The 13521-nt window shown below is 37.1% G+C and overlaps 2 protein-coding genes across 3 annotated transcripts; one reads left to right on the forward strand and one right to left on the reverse strand.

Moving 5' to 3' along the window:
- The first annotated feature begins 2508 nt into the window (after positions 1–2508).
- LOC139948297 (3-keto-steroid reductase/17-beta-hydroxysteroid dehydrogenase 7-like) lies at positions 2509–9320 on the forward strand. Its single transcript, XM_071946409.1, has 9 exons — positions 2509–2645; positions 3423–3626; positions 4057–4149; positions 5659–5776; positions 6564–6676; positions 7118–7298; positions 7994–8050; positions 8332–8430; positions 9188–9320. Exons 1-9 carry the CDS (start codon positions 2602–2604, stop codon positions 9296–9298), a joined length of 1020 nt encoding a protein of 339 aa, XP_071802510.1. The 5' UTR covers positions 2509–2601; the 3' UTR covers positions 9299–9320.
- Positions 8513–13446, reverse strand: LOC139948296 (uncharacterized). 2 transcript variants are annotated; one of them, XM_071946407.1, is made up of 3 exons: positions 13365–13446; positions 12724–12914; positions 8513–12398 (listed from the first exon to the last, which is right to left on the reverse strand). In XM_071946407.1, the coding sequence occupies exons 2-3, from the start codon at positions 12895–12897 to the stop codon at positions 10800–10802; spliced, it is 1773 nt and encodes a 590-aa protein (XP_071802508.1). In that variant the 5' UTR covers positions 12898–12914; positions 13365–13446; the 3' UTR covers positions 8513–10799. The 2 variants fall into 2 exon arrangements, with proteins under 2 accessions (XP_071802508.1, XP_071802509.1); XM_071946408.1 differs by having other exon boundaries at positions 12724–12911; positions 13365–13415.
- Between the last annotated feature and the right edge of the window lie 75 nt (positions 13447–13521).

Here is a 13521-nt window from a genome sequence, read left to right on the forward strand (position 1 = left end):
TTTGAACGAATTGAAACTCACTTCAAGGTACTTTTATGAAATAGTTGGTTAATATTAAAGACACAGGAATATTCTTGGGTCCATTCTTAGTTTTATGTGAAGGTGAACCTTACGATTGCAACGAGGTACCAAAAGATGATATTAAATTTAGGGCCAGATATAAAACAGCAATTTCTTTAATTTCAAATTATTTACATTATCTACATTATTTTTCAATAATGAATGCAGGTGATTTGACAAAGATAGTCAAATAAGTGGATCTGGTTGGTTCTTGTATTCTTTACAATGAATCAGGCATACGTCCAGAGACCAACAGTTTGTTTCGTCATTCGATATAAGCTAAGCTGTCCTTACTCTATGATATAAGCAACATATTTACGATAAGTCTATTGATCACATGAACGAGGCGTGAATTCGTAAGTTACTGAAATCACTGTTTATAGTTTCTGACGACATAACCTTGTCTGCCATTAAAGATTCGTTAATTACTATTCATTGACTGTGGACGTTGTATGTCGAAATAATTATAAACCGTCGTTCGTGATGCATATTCCCGGCCCATGACTGACGTGACCGCCTCGCCAATTTACTTGCAATTCACTGTGGCCTGAGATTCTTTAAGTCAAGCATTAAAGACCTGGGCTTAATGACTTCGCCAGGAGATTGTCAATTACTAAGCTGACTTGATTAATTAATTATGTGATTAGTGACAATGGTAATTTTAATCATATTGTTTGTTGCGTGTTTGTGCATATTATAATTATGACGGCTTGGTTTGTAATAATCCGAACAACCGAAATTGAAATTTAAAAGCCATAAAAATAAAGTCTCACTAACACGCGTGGGTCAGAATCTACCCGGATCCCGGGTCCCGGGGTCTGATTGGTGGGTCAGGCTGACCACTCCGATTGTCCGTACGGTGGTCAGTTTCACTCATTTATATGGTCATTTTGACATGGATTCTGTGACCAAAATGGGTCAGGTCCCTGCCAAGGGACCCATAGGAGGTTTTTATTTAGAGTTTTTAAGAGTACGTATAATATAATACAGCAGCATCGTTTTAAAACTCACAGGGCACTCTAACAGGATCACCAAGGAGTATCTTCCCTCATCACATGGGCTGGACACCAAAGCATGGAAGGAGAAACAGGGGAGACAGAAGCTCAGCTATACAGATGTAGTTGCTGTGGGACATTGGGATGCTTCCAGCTGATCTTTCCAACCTAATGAGAGATCGACAGGGATGGGCAAGCCTAATTATGATTCCGGACCTCGGTCGACTATAGAGAGAGGGAGTGATACATTATTATAACTTTCTTGTGACATACAACCTGTGGTCAGACGTTCTTGTTTTTTAAGGGCATTGGCAACTCGTTCATGAGTCCGGCTTGTTTTAATAGATTGCAGGTATAGGTAAGCAACTGTCTGTGACTGGGTTTTTTCTTCAAGTTGACGATTCGAATAAGGCCTGATATTGAGTGTCGATTGAAACTATTTTATTGTATTGATTACCGCTTCTATAATTGATTGTCACTCAATCGTTTCACAAATTAATTTATCAGGACTGCCAACACTCTTGTTTTGATTCATCGTGTTCAGCCGACATTGTTTCGGTTCTAGGGATTCTTCAGACAAACTGACGCTGAGCCATCGTCCACAGCCTTGTATTGAATCTTAAGCGATACTTTATATTGAAGGCAAATATTAATTTCCTGAATGAGTTGTACTACATGGTACACGAATCCGACAGGAAATATTACATCCCTGTAACTCTTCACTAAACTAGCCTGCGGTCGTCTTGGCGGCCCGGTGCTGCCTCCAGCTCGACATGTTTGTTTAGAAGTCTCAAATTAGTTTTGCAATAAAACAGAGAAGGAGGTAATTAAGTTTTGGAATGAATGGAAACCTACAAACCACAGGCTGTCATTGTAATCTTTCCATTCGTTGAATTCCTTTAGTGTACTTTGAATATGAGTGGTGGTTTAGAAAACACTTTAGTCAATGTTAAGTATGTTCAGGGCCTTTTTGGTTTGTATGGCAATAAAGAATTGAGAACAAAAATCGTGAAGATCACAAATTAACCCCGTTTGCAAAAAAATAAGTCGTTTTTTTTCATCCGTGACCCAGATGGCGCGGCCGATCGATCTCAAACTTCTAGAGATTTGTTAGTTTGGTATGGTGGATTATTTAAAGTGTTTAGACTGCCAGCAACTGATTTGTTAGCAAATAACAAATATGTAGTATTCCGTTAAGTATCTATTTGAGGTTTACCCTGAGGATCTATCTCCCCATGTTGTAGGCAGCCCCCCCCCCCCCCACCTCTTCCCGAAATCCCGTAATTGTTACTGAGCGCCCTCTGTTGACTAAACATGTTTTTCATCTTGAGACATGTCCCCAGTCGTCATTGCACTAAATTCAACGTGTATGTACGTGAGACTGGTGTGCACACATGCTGTTATGTCATCTGTTTGACTATGCAATCATTTGAGCGTAGATGTTGAAATATAACGTAACTAGATCTGCCGGTACTTTTTGTAAAGCTGTGTGACCCAGTTGTGGATTTGCCCAGGAGTTGCTCAGCTCTTCCAGTGAGAACTCATCATGGCAGAAGATCCAAGAGTCGTAATAATCACCGGTGCCAACTCGTGAGTATTAATTTATTAATTTAATTGCCACAAGAGAGCAGAACTTGGTGTCAAAAAGGGGGAGTGTTCTTACTCGATAAAAATAAATGTTGGCCTTCATAGCTTGTACTTGTAGGCGCGGCGGGCCGGGGGTTGGGGGCGCTAAGCTCTGCGAGGTGAGGTCTCTGAACCTTGAAATGAATGGCCTTCTCTACAACTTCAAGTGACAGGAACGTCCATACCAAAATCGCCTTCAAATGATGTACAAAATCAGATGCAAGTTGGTTGACATCCCCTGGCCTGGAGCACATATCTGTCACATTCCACCACATCATCAATTTAGAGGTATGTCATGGCTAGCTCCCGATCCATATTCCTGTCCACCTCCCTGTTTATCCTTCTGTGTATGTACCGTCCCTTGACGCCTTCAAACTGGTGTTAAGGGACCCCTGGCTGAAGTAACCTCATCTCATGATCTCCAGCTTTTTACTCGCACCTTTACATAATTCTAACTTCACCTGACACAAGTCCTGTTGTCTAAGCCAACCCATGTGCTCGCACGCAGTGTGTACATCTTCAATCATTTGAAGGCTGCACTTTACTCAGAGAAAAAGAAGAAGAGCTCCCAAAGAAACCCTCAACTTAATGCCTTTCCTTCATTCAATGAAAGGGCATTATTGGACCAGGTTTGTGTTACATGGGTGTGGCTTAAACTTAAAGTGGAATTACAACACCCTAAGTGCGATAGACATTGAGTGTTGAAAACTTACTTGGCATAATTTGTTTAATTTGTTGCAGAGGTATTGGTCTGAGTTTTGCCGATCGTCTCTTGGCCATTGATCCAACAATAATCTTATGCCTGGCCTGTCGGAACCCAAGCAGAGCAGACACGGCGAGAAAAACGCTTCTAGACAACCATCCAGATGCAAAGATAGAACTTGTACGATTAGACACGAGTGACATCAAAGGAATATACGAGACTGCAAAGAGTATTAAAAGAAAGTAAGTGTTTTGAAAATGATAGACCTACCTACCAGACAAAACTGCAACTTTGCATCCTTACATTAGACCCCAAACTACATCTTATTTACCCAGATAACACAATTACTTTATTTTGTTTTTAGTGAGTGAAAAACACATGTCTTTGCCTTGTTGCCCATTATACTCTCTCGAATGGGAAAGAGCATTGCAAACTCAAAAATTGATTTCAAACTTTTGAGAAACATTTGCTCTGTAAGAGTAATCAAGATAGAACACCTTCCGAGGTCACTTACAAACTCCCCACCCCGACAAACTGTTCCTGCCTCATGATTACTTTTCTTTCTTCACCATGTGGCTCTGCTGCTTCTGTCTGGTCTGTGCTCTTTACTTAATGTACAACCTGACTGCTCGCTGTGTTTTTATTATTTATTTTCTTTTATTGTCTAATTAGATACACAAGATTGGACTTTCTATATCTGAATGCTGGTATAATGCCGGTTACACATTTGAACTGGAAGAACATGTTCAAAGCAATCTTCACTCCGTAAGTAAATCTTTACATTTTTTTCATTTTTAAAGGCAGTGGACACTATTGGTAATTACTTAAAATAATTATTATCATAAAACCTCCATTGGTAATGAGTAATGGGGAGAGGTTGATGGTATAAAGCATTGTGAGAAACGGCTCCCTCTGAAGTAACATAGTTTTCAAGAAAGAAGTAATTTTCCACGAATTTGATTTCGAGACCTCAAGTTTAGAACTTGAGGTCTCGAAATCAAGCATCTGAAAGCACACAACTTCGTGTGACAATGGTGTTTTTTTCTTTCATAGTTATCTCGCAACTCCGGCCACCAATCGAGCTCAAATTTTCCCAGCTGTGTCATGACAAATTTAAAAGATAGTAAAGTAGACTACAAAGTCATTCTGTGCCCAATACTTTTTTTTCTTTCTTTACAAGTTAGGCCTATAGCTTTATGCCTGATCTTTTGAATGTTTATTTTACTATTTAGACAACATAATTATGACCATGATTGCTCCTTCAGAAGTTTGTGTACTGTTTTTAAACTCAATTAATACGTTTGCAATAAATGGTGCAATATCTGGGAGTTGAATTTCGAAACTATCTGCTGGTACCAGAAACTTAAGGAAATATCAAAAATATAAGCTACTGTAAAATAATAAATGTGTTGTATTGTATTGGGAACAATTATTTTTTAAACCCTTCTACTGACTAACTGATCGTTCCATATCATCCACAAAATGATTTCAAATCACAGCTGTATTAAATGCCAGCCAGCCTGCAATGTGAAATCATTTGATTCATGCATCACAGTACACTGATTGTTTTGTGTATTTGCTTTACAAATATCATACACAACATATGTTGGTTAATGGTTTTAAATTCCTGTCTGGCAAAGAATATGGAAAGTAGATGGGTTTAATATAAATGTTAAATTTGCATTTTACCTTTATCACACATCAGTGTAGGTAAAACACAACAAATGGGCATAGTGATGAAATAATGTTTGATTAACGACGTAGCTGTGCTTTTTATAACATGTTATTTTCTGCTCTCCTATTAGACTAAAAATCACCCCATCAACTAAACTAGATCAACACTTAAGTGACCGTCACAAAGGTTGACTTTTTTCCCATCAAAAAAGATTATATTTGATAATAATTCAGTTGACCTGCATGTACTCCAATTGTTTATTTATAAAGAAACAACTTGATCCAAAATATAAAAGTACAAACAAAAATTGCTTCAATGCTAAAAATTGTGCCACTGAGTTTTTAATTGGATGATCCAGAAAAAAAATGTTATTAAATACAATACGACCTTTGATTTCCAAACTGTTTGTGTGTAAATTTATACATAAACTATATGGCAGCTGACTTTTTTCATATAATTTGTCTGTCTGACATTTATTTATATTGCAAACAATCATGTTTAGGCCTATTCTTGTAAATTCAATAAGTGGAAGTTCAAGCATTACAAAGTACAGCTTTTTGTTCTGGGGAATATAATACTAATTTGAATTTCTGTTTCAGAACCCAATTATTTGAGATGCTGACCACAGGGGAGGGTTTATTGAATCTTCAAGATAACATGACCAATGATGGCCTTAAGACAATATTCTCAACAAACATCTTCGGCCATTTTGTGCTGGTAAGACTTTTTTTTTTTTATTCTCCTGCTATTTTGTCTATCCTACAACCTAGACTGTTCGTAAGAGGATTATCTATTCCTCACAGCTTTTCTGTATCATCATCTTAAATTTTCCCTTCATGCAGCCCAATACCTTTATTTTTTTAGTTTAGTTTTTTTAAGCTTTACACTGGCATAAAAATATACAAATCAATAATTAAAGCAACAAAGAAGCTAAATAGATAAAATACCAAGCTCAAGAGTGGCAAGGAGGAACAGGTGACCAGCACCTTTACAAAGCCGTCCTGCCACTATATAAAATATTGTTTGGGGTGTACTTGATTACACAAATTAAGATGATACAGTCAAATATTTTTTTAGAATTTTGTATTTCATAACTTGAAACAGTTCTTTGCAAAGCAGAGTATAGGAGTTATAATTATCTTATTGCTCATATTGGGGGTCAAACCAGTGCCAATCATCCAGTCCATATGAAAAATTTTCATGAAACACTCTCAAAGTTGACCAAATATAATCTGTAGACCCCTTTTTTAATTTGATTGCCTTAAAAGTAAAAGTGCACCAAATTCATTACAATGCACAACCATTATTTAGTTTAGCTGTTTTTAATATAAAAACAAACCATTCTTTTATTACAAGTACTCTTTATTAAACCAAACGAAATAACTTTTTTATTTTTATCAAATTGATTCTATATTTATCTAGAAGTGAATGAGTTTAATCTTCTAAAAACCAACAATGTAATCTATACTAAAAATACACCTTTGTTTTTTTGTTGATTTATCAGATAAAGGAATTGGAAGATCTTTTATTTGAATCAAAAGGACGGATCGTATGGACGTCTTCCAGTAATGCAGACCAATCAAACTTCAGCCTCCAAGATGTACAACACAAACATGGGTATGGAAATATCTTTCTATTAAAAGTAATTACAGAAATATTTCAAAAATAGTTCAGTTCAACAAGTAGCTCTAGAAGCAAACAAACAAATAACATAGGAACCATTCAGCAATGCTATTCTATGAATGCATTTACAATTGACTGTTAATTCATACAGGGTTTTTTTTTTCTTCCATATGTTTTGCTTTTATCTTGGTACTTGTTGTATATTTTTCTTTTAGGGCTGGTACAATTAATTGATTACACGTTTAATCAAAAACAAACAATGAAACCCATTTCTAAATTTCCTTTTTGGTTAGACCAAGCCAAAAGTTTTAAATTGTGGTGTGTATGTTGTATTTTTTAAGGCTTTCTATGAAACCTCATAAAGAATAAATGAAACCTCATATAAAATAAATAAAAACAATAATTAATTTGTAAAAGTCTGTAATTTGTTTGTAGTTCTCAGGGATACAGCTCATCAAAGTACGCCATTGATATTCTAAATGTAGCACTGAATGAGCAGTACAACCAGCATGGTGTTTATAGCCATTTGGTGTCTCCAGGAGTTGTGGCTACAAACATTACCAGCACCTTTTTTCCAGCTTGGATGTGGTCGATGTTCTATCCGATATTTCTACTGGTAAGTCACGCTTAAATTCATTTGGTGCTTCAAACTAGACGGAAATGCTTATTAGATTATGTACACTTGAGTAACTCAAATGACTGAACAGTATGACAAAACAAACTAAGATATAACAGTGATGTCCAAGACTAGCAGGACACTCAAACAGAAACATCAATGAACCCGTCTTTCAGCTTATCACCAGGGGTTAATTTCATAGAGCTGCTTAAGCACGACAATAGCTTGCTTATTTTACACATGTTACTGGCAAAGATTCCGTGCCATAAACATTGCTTGTGACTGGTATTTAGCTGTTTTTTACTTAGCATAACAATTGAATGGAGTCTTGGCCGGTAATCTGATTTTACTAAGCAAGGATTTCTTTTGCTTAAGCAAATTTTCTGCTTAAGAAGCTCTATGAAATTGGGCCCTGGTCACCAGAACATGGTGGTAGAAATAGAGGAGACAGAAGCTCAGCTACACAGATTTAGTTGCCAGGGACATCTGAGCTCCCACTTAAAATTATGAGGGATAAACAGGAATGGTAAAATCTTAACATGATTCTGACCTCAGTCGACTAGATCGAGGGAGACTACATCATGTCATTAATGCAGATGACTTTTAAACTAACTGTTCAAAGGGAAATTAAATTTGCATTATTCAGTTCATTGTCAATAAAATTGGTTTTTGATTAACTTGTTGTTACCTTGTAGATTCGTGTATTTGCTCCAAGATTTGTCATTGAGCCTCATTTAGGAGCAGAGTCAATGGTAAATATGATTTTACTGATTTTTTTTTTCTTTGTACTGTTTAATAATAAAACAGAAATGGGTACACTGGAGACAATAATATTCCCTGCAACCCATGAACTGATTTTCCTGGAAGTTTGCCTCATAAAAACGTTTTGAATTCACAAAGGCAAAACACTCTTTTAGCTGTTGGCCAATGATGTCCCCCAATAAGTATTGAAATTTCTCTCATTAAAAACTGCATGGTTTTAACTTTTCAGTCCAAACAGTTGTTTTGTAAATATCTTTGTTTTCTCTTTTAGGTTTGGGTATTTGAGGAGGATAGAATCTGCATTCGTCCAGATCGCAAATACACAAGTTATAGCTCGGGATTAGGACATAGCTACGTTGTACCCGAAGAGGTAAATCATTCACCAACTCAGTATTTTTTGTTTGTTTACTCTGTAGACTCAGGAAAATATTTCAAGACGAACACAACTGTCATTCATTTACTTTACTCATGAACTCAGTTTATTGGTTTTCCACGGCTTGAATATTAAACTTTACTGCAGACCTAAGGCCAGTCATGCTACAGTCAGGCCAGTAAGTGCTTAAAGGCAGTGGACACTATTGGTAATAATTACTAAAAATAATTAATAGCATAAAAACTTACTCGGTATCAAGTAATAGGGAGAGGTTGATAGTATAAAACACTGTGAGAAACGGCTCCCCCTGAAGTGATGTAGTTTTCGAGAAAGAAGTATTTTTCCACAGATTTTATTTCGAGACCTCAAGCACACAACTTCATTTGACAAGGGTGTTTTGTCTTTCATTGTTATCTTGCAACTTCGACGACCAATTGAGCTCAAATTTTCACCGGTTTGTTATTTTATGCATATGTTGAGATACACTAAGTGAGCAGACTGGTCTTTGTCAATTACCAATAGTGTCTAGTGTCTTTAACCAGAATAGTCTGGCCGTCTTGTGTTTTTCAATTGGATATCAATTCATGTATCTCATTTTTTGTCTATTACAAAAATGACTTGTCCAGTAAACATTGTGAGATACAAGCCCTGTGGGATTTTTGTCCCTAAATCAAGCCCTGTTATCTGTTTAGTACAATGCAAACTTTCCTGAACCTCACAAGACTTTTTTTGTTTTTACCATCTTTGTTTATAGGTTGAATATGAATCAAAGGCCCCTATGCAGTTATACAGCCAACTTGACAAACTCTATAAGATGTTTACGGATAAGTACACAGGAAGAGACAACAGAAGTGACAACGAATAGATTTAAAATAATAGGAATGGACAAAACTAAAGCGTATAATTTTTATCAAATGGGGCGTCACATCTGTGGGTTTATGGAAGAGTAAACTCGATTGTTTACAAGAATTTGATCAAATGAAGTGTTTGTGTTTTAAACAAAGAAAATAAAAGAATTGTTACAGATATTTTACACATGATAACTTGTTATCATGGAATTAAATCAGGCAACAGTTTTGGTGTGGTTTTATCTCTTGTTTTTTTTTTTCGTTTTTTTTTTTTCTTCTCAATTTCAATATAATGAATTGATATACATGTACTCACCTCCTTATTACTCGAGTAGTAAAGATATTGGACTAAAATTAAGCCATTGCCAAATCAAAAATTATTAAATATTATATTGATATGTCAAGGCAAAACACTTGATTTTTATATAATCAGGTTTGACTGGTTTGAAAGGAAGCTATTGGGAATCAGTGCCTTTTTATCTTCAATTATGAAGTATTTTGTAAAATTTTACCATTTGTAGATGTGACAATTTAAGTCTCTCTAAAGACTTATTTTATAAATTAATATCATAATAATGCTATAACCAAAATGGAACATTCCTGTTACTATTTAAATATCTAACAATTTATAATGTGCAATGTAAATCATAAATTCTTAAAATTGTTTTAGCCACTCTTGTCTTCCAGTGACTTACATAACAAAAGTATGTATTCATTAGAAACCATAACCAGTATTCTTATTTATGAAAATGATAATTTTAGTCTGCATGGGAATACACCGATCCATTAGGCCCCGCCCACGGCGCATGTATGAGCAAGAACACATGAGCTTCTCCAATGCCATTCTGCACAACTCTGCCGCGCGCCGAGCATATGCGCTAGCAAGCTGGACTTTTTAGTGTCAGACTTTTGGTTGTGCAATGGGTTGTGATTGGTCAATATGCAATGGGGCGGAGCTTAATGGATCGGTCTATTGCATACCAGTTGTTCTTCCAAGGGTCATGTCACAACAGGCAATTTACAGGCAACCAGTTCCAGGCAATCTCCACGAAGGAAAGGCACTCACATTTGAATGTTCACATATTATTTAGGATCATAAGACATTATTTTTGAGAGGTACTCCTGTGCTACCAAAATGGTCCTGTAGCATGCACTGCAGTTGGTTGCCTCCAAGTTGCCTGCAAAAGTTACCTGTAAAAGTTGCCTCGTGTCACAAGGCCATAACACATGGATCTGGTAAACAGCTGAAAATTTGATTCCTCCAAACAATTATTCCTTTCACTGATAAATGTTTGCATTCTTTTATTCCAGTAAGTGATTTTCATTAAGAGAGGCTATCATCAAATTATAACTATTCAAGTTGGTGCTTCAATTCAAACTGAGTATATTTTGCCAATCAAATTGCAACAATTTAGCAGGTAATTTTTTAGGGTTTTGTGAGTTTGGTTTTGATACTGAAGATTTAATTTGGAATTAAAAGTGTTTGTGTGAGGAATAAACATAAATTTGAGAGACATTTTAGAACGACTTCTTAAATTCAAATAGTGGTTTTGTCTTCTCTTTGTGGATTAAACCGACTTTACTTGAAACCTTCTTACAGCCAGAAACTGAAAACATTGGCCAATCTTCTGGGATGTAAGTCATCTGATCTGCCACCCACTCTAATCGCTCCTCTGTGATTGTTAAGTTGTTTCTACTTAGGCTTTGTTTTGCACACTCTTTAATGTGAGATCTTTCAAGGGGGAGGAAGGGGATACGAATGAAGGCCCCTGGTGGCAACCATGTCCAGAAAGGATCCTGCTTGTCAAGGCTTGCTACAAGATGCTTCCAGGGTTCCTGCCAATTAGGGTGTGGGAGTGTCAGAGACTGACGATCTTGTCCTCGCTTCATATTCACTACGAGGAAATCACTGATGGATTGAGAACCAATCAATGTCATAATAATGATGACTTTGAGATGTCGAGACTGCGCTGGCGAGTCTTGGGTGTCGAGCTGTGAGAGAGTTTGGCCGAGAGTTTGAATCAAATCCTGGGGAATGTCATCTCGAAGCTCATCAAAGATGAAAAAAGAAATGCAGCATCTATTGTCCTCTTGTATAGGTCTGTTTACCCAATCTTGAAGAATCTTCATGTATGTTTCTTTCGACTGAGTTGTCTCTGATCTTAAAAACAAATCAACACTCAATAGATTAATGCAAGGCTCTTTCTTAGTATTACTCGAGATGCTCTCTGCTATTACGTCCGCAGTAAAGCTCTTACCTACTCCAGAACTGCCATGGAAGAACATAATAAGAGGTTTGTTGCTACCAGATTCTCCAGATGCATCCAACGTGTCCAAGATAAAATTCATTGCAACAGGCTGCCCAACAAGATTTCTTTCAAGTTCATTTTTGACATGAGAAATGTTCATCTTTTGACAATTCTCACTAGTACTGAAGAAAGGCACAAGGCAACCAGATGGTGACTTTGAGCACCAAACCAGTATTGTTATTGCAAGCAGAAACAACACAATGATGCATGTGAGAAAGCAGCACCAAGTTCCTAGGATACCACGAGACAGTGTCTCTTCAGGGTGGTCTTGCTCTAAGATGCCACTGTAACGATCCGCTTTGCTAAGATTCCTTCCCGGTTTACCATCTCTCCTGGTTTTTCGTTGGCCTCGATTACGAACTGTGGGGTCAAGAGAACCAGGATCAGCTATTTCAGTGCTTCCAAGGGTGTCACTGTGAAGTTTATCAGGAGTATATTTTCCTTTGCTATTTTGAATTCTCATTTCTGGTGATGTCTGCGTTACTAACGAGACATTCTGATCTCTACCCAGTCCGCCTCGCGGTGACGGAGTCGCGGCTTTTCTCTCTGAACCTACTCCTCCACCTCTTGGAGATGTAGTGTCAGCAAAAGATTTGTACTTTGAGGGACTTGGAGATCCTCTTCTTGAACTTGTGCTCTGGGTCTCATCTGATGGTAAGGTGTAGCAGCGCGTCTCCTGAAGACAGACTGTCTTTTGTCCTGAAGGAGAGTAGAAGACAAGAGCTCTGGACTGACGATATACTGAGGAATCAGGAGACTGGCCGTTTGGCAGAACATTGTCTCTGGTTGTTGGTGAAGTACTCAAACTCTGCAATGAAAAACAGGGACAAATATTTGTTATATAAATGAAATGCAATGTTAAACTTTTTTTCTTTTTTTTTCATTATTAATCTAACATGATTGCCACAACATTTCCTAATGAAAAAACTTAACCCCCTAACAAAATATAAATAAACACGTCAACAGGCAATGAGAGACCACAGATTTTGTGAGCTTAGAATTATATACTCCTTGAACGGTGACTGAGGTTCGTTCTGCTGTCATCTCCACGTGTAAATGATTGCTGAACAAAACTCATAAAATCATAGTTTTAACTTTAAGTTTTAGGAATAAGAATTGTAGTTCTCCCTTACCCCTGGCTTGTTTTGGTTGTCATTGTGCCATGTGAGAGCCAAGCATTCGTTTGGTGGACTGCCTTGTGCTGATGAAGGTAGCATGAGAACCGGGGAGTTTGGCATGTCCCTCTCTTCAAGTGCCTGCACTGGTGGAGGTGTGTTCCTTGGACTGCGATCGTATGGGAGAAACATATTGGTGATGACCACTTCTGAAAGATAACCAAACAAAATTCACAAATTGTGCATGATATTTGTTAAACTTTCACAAATTATTGGTCATCTTCAATAGTTTGAATCTACAACAACTTTACTATAGAGGTAAAATTCCCTTCCACGCAACCATGCATGGAGGCTGGAAAGAACCTCCATGAATCAGCACGCGCAGCACAGACAAAGTCCACAGGGGACATACAAATGATGACAGATGACTGAGCTGAGTAAATTATAGACAGTTAATAAAACTTTAAAAAGTTTTGAGACTAGCTAAATTGGTTGACACTTGACTTGATACGTCTAAATCTAACGCCTACGCGGTTAACGTTTCATGGTTTAAACAGTAACTCAGGCACTCCAGACCGTTTGAAAACACTCAAGTTTTATAATAGTATCAATCTTAAACAACTTAATACATTTTTGTCATTAGCAATTATGATAGTTACCGTCAATGCAGAGAGGATGAAAACACCGGTTTTCCCCGTGTGGACTTCGCAAAGTTCGCTAACCTAATCGGTTGTGAGTTAGGGCGCCCTCTTTGAATTCAATCAATTATCGAGCATTGGCAGTTTTATGTCTTTATTGACAAAAAAATAAAACAGT

The sequence above is a fragment of the Asterias amurensis genome, chromosome 15, assembly GCF_032118995.1.
Source record: "Asterias amurensis chromosome 15, ASM3211899v1".
NCBI classification, from domain to species: Eukaryota; Metazoa; Echinodermata; class Asteroidea; order Forcipulatida; family Asteriidae; genus Asterias; species Asterias amurensis.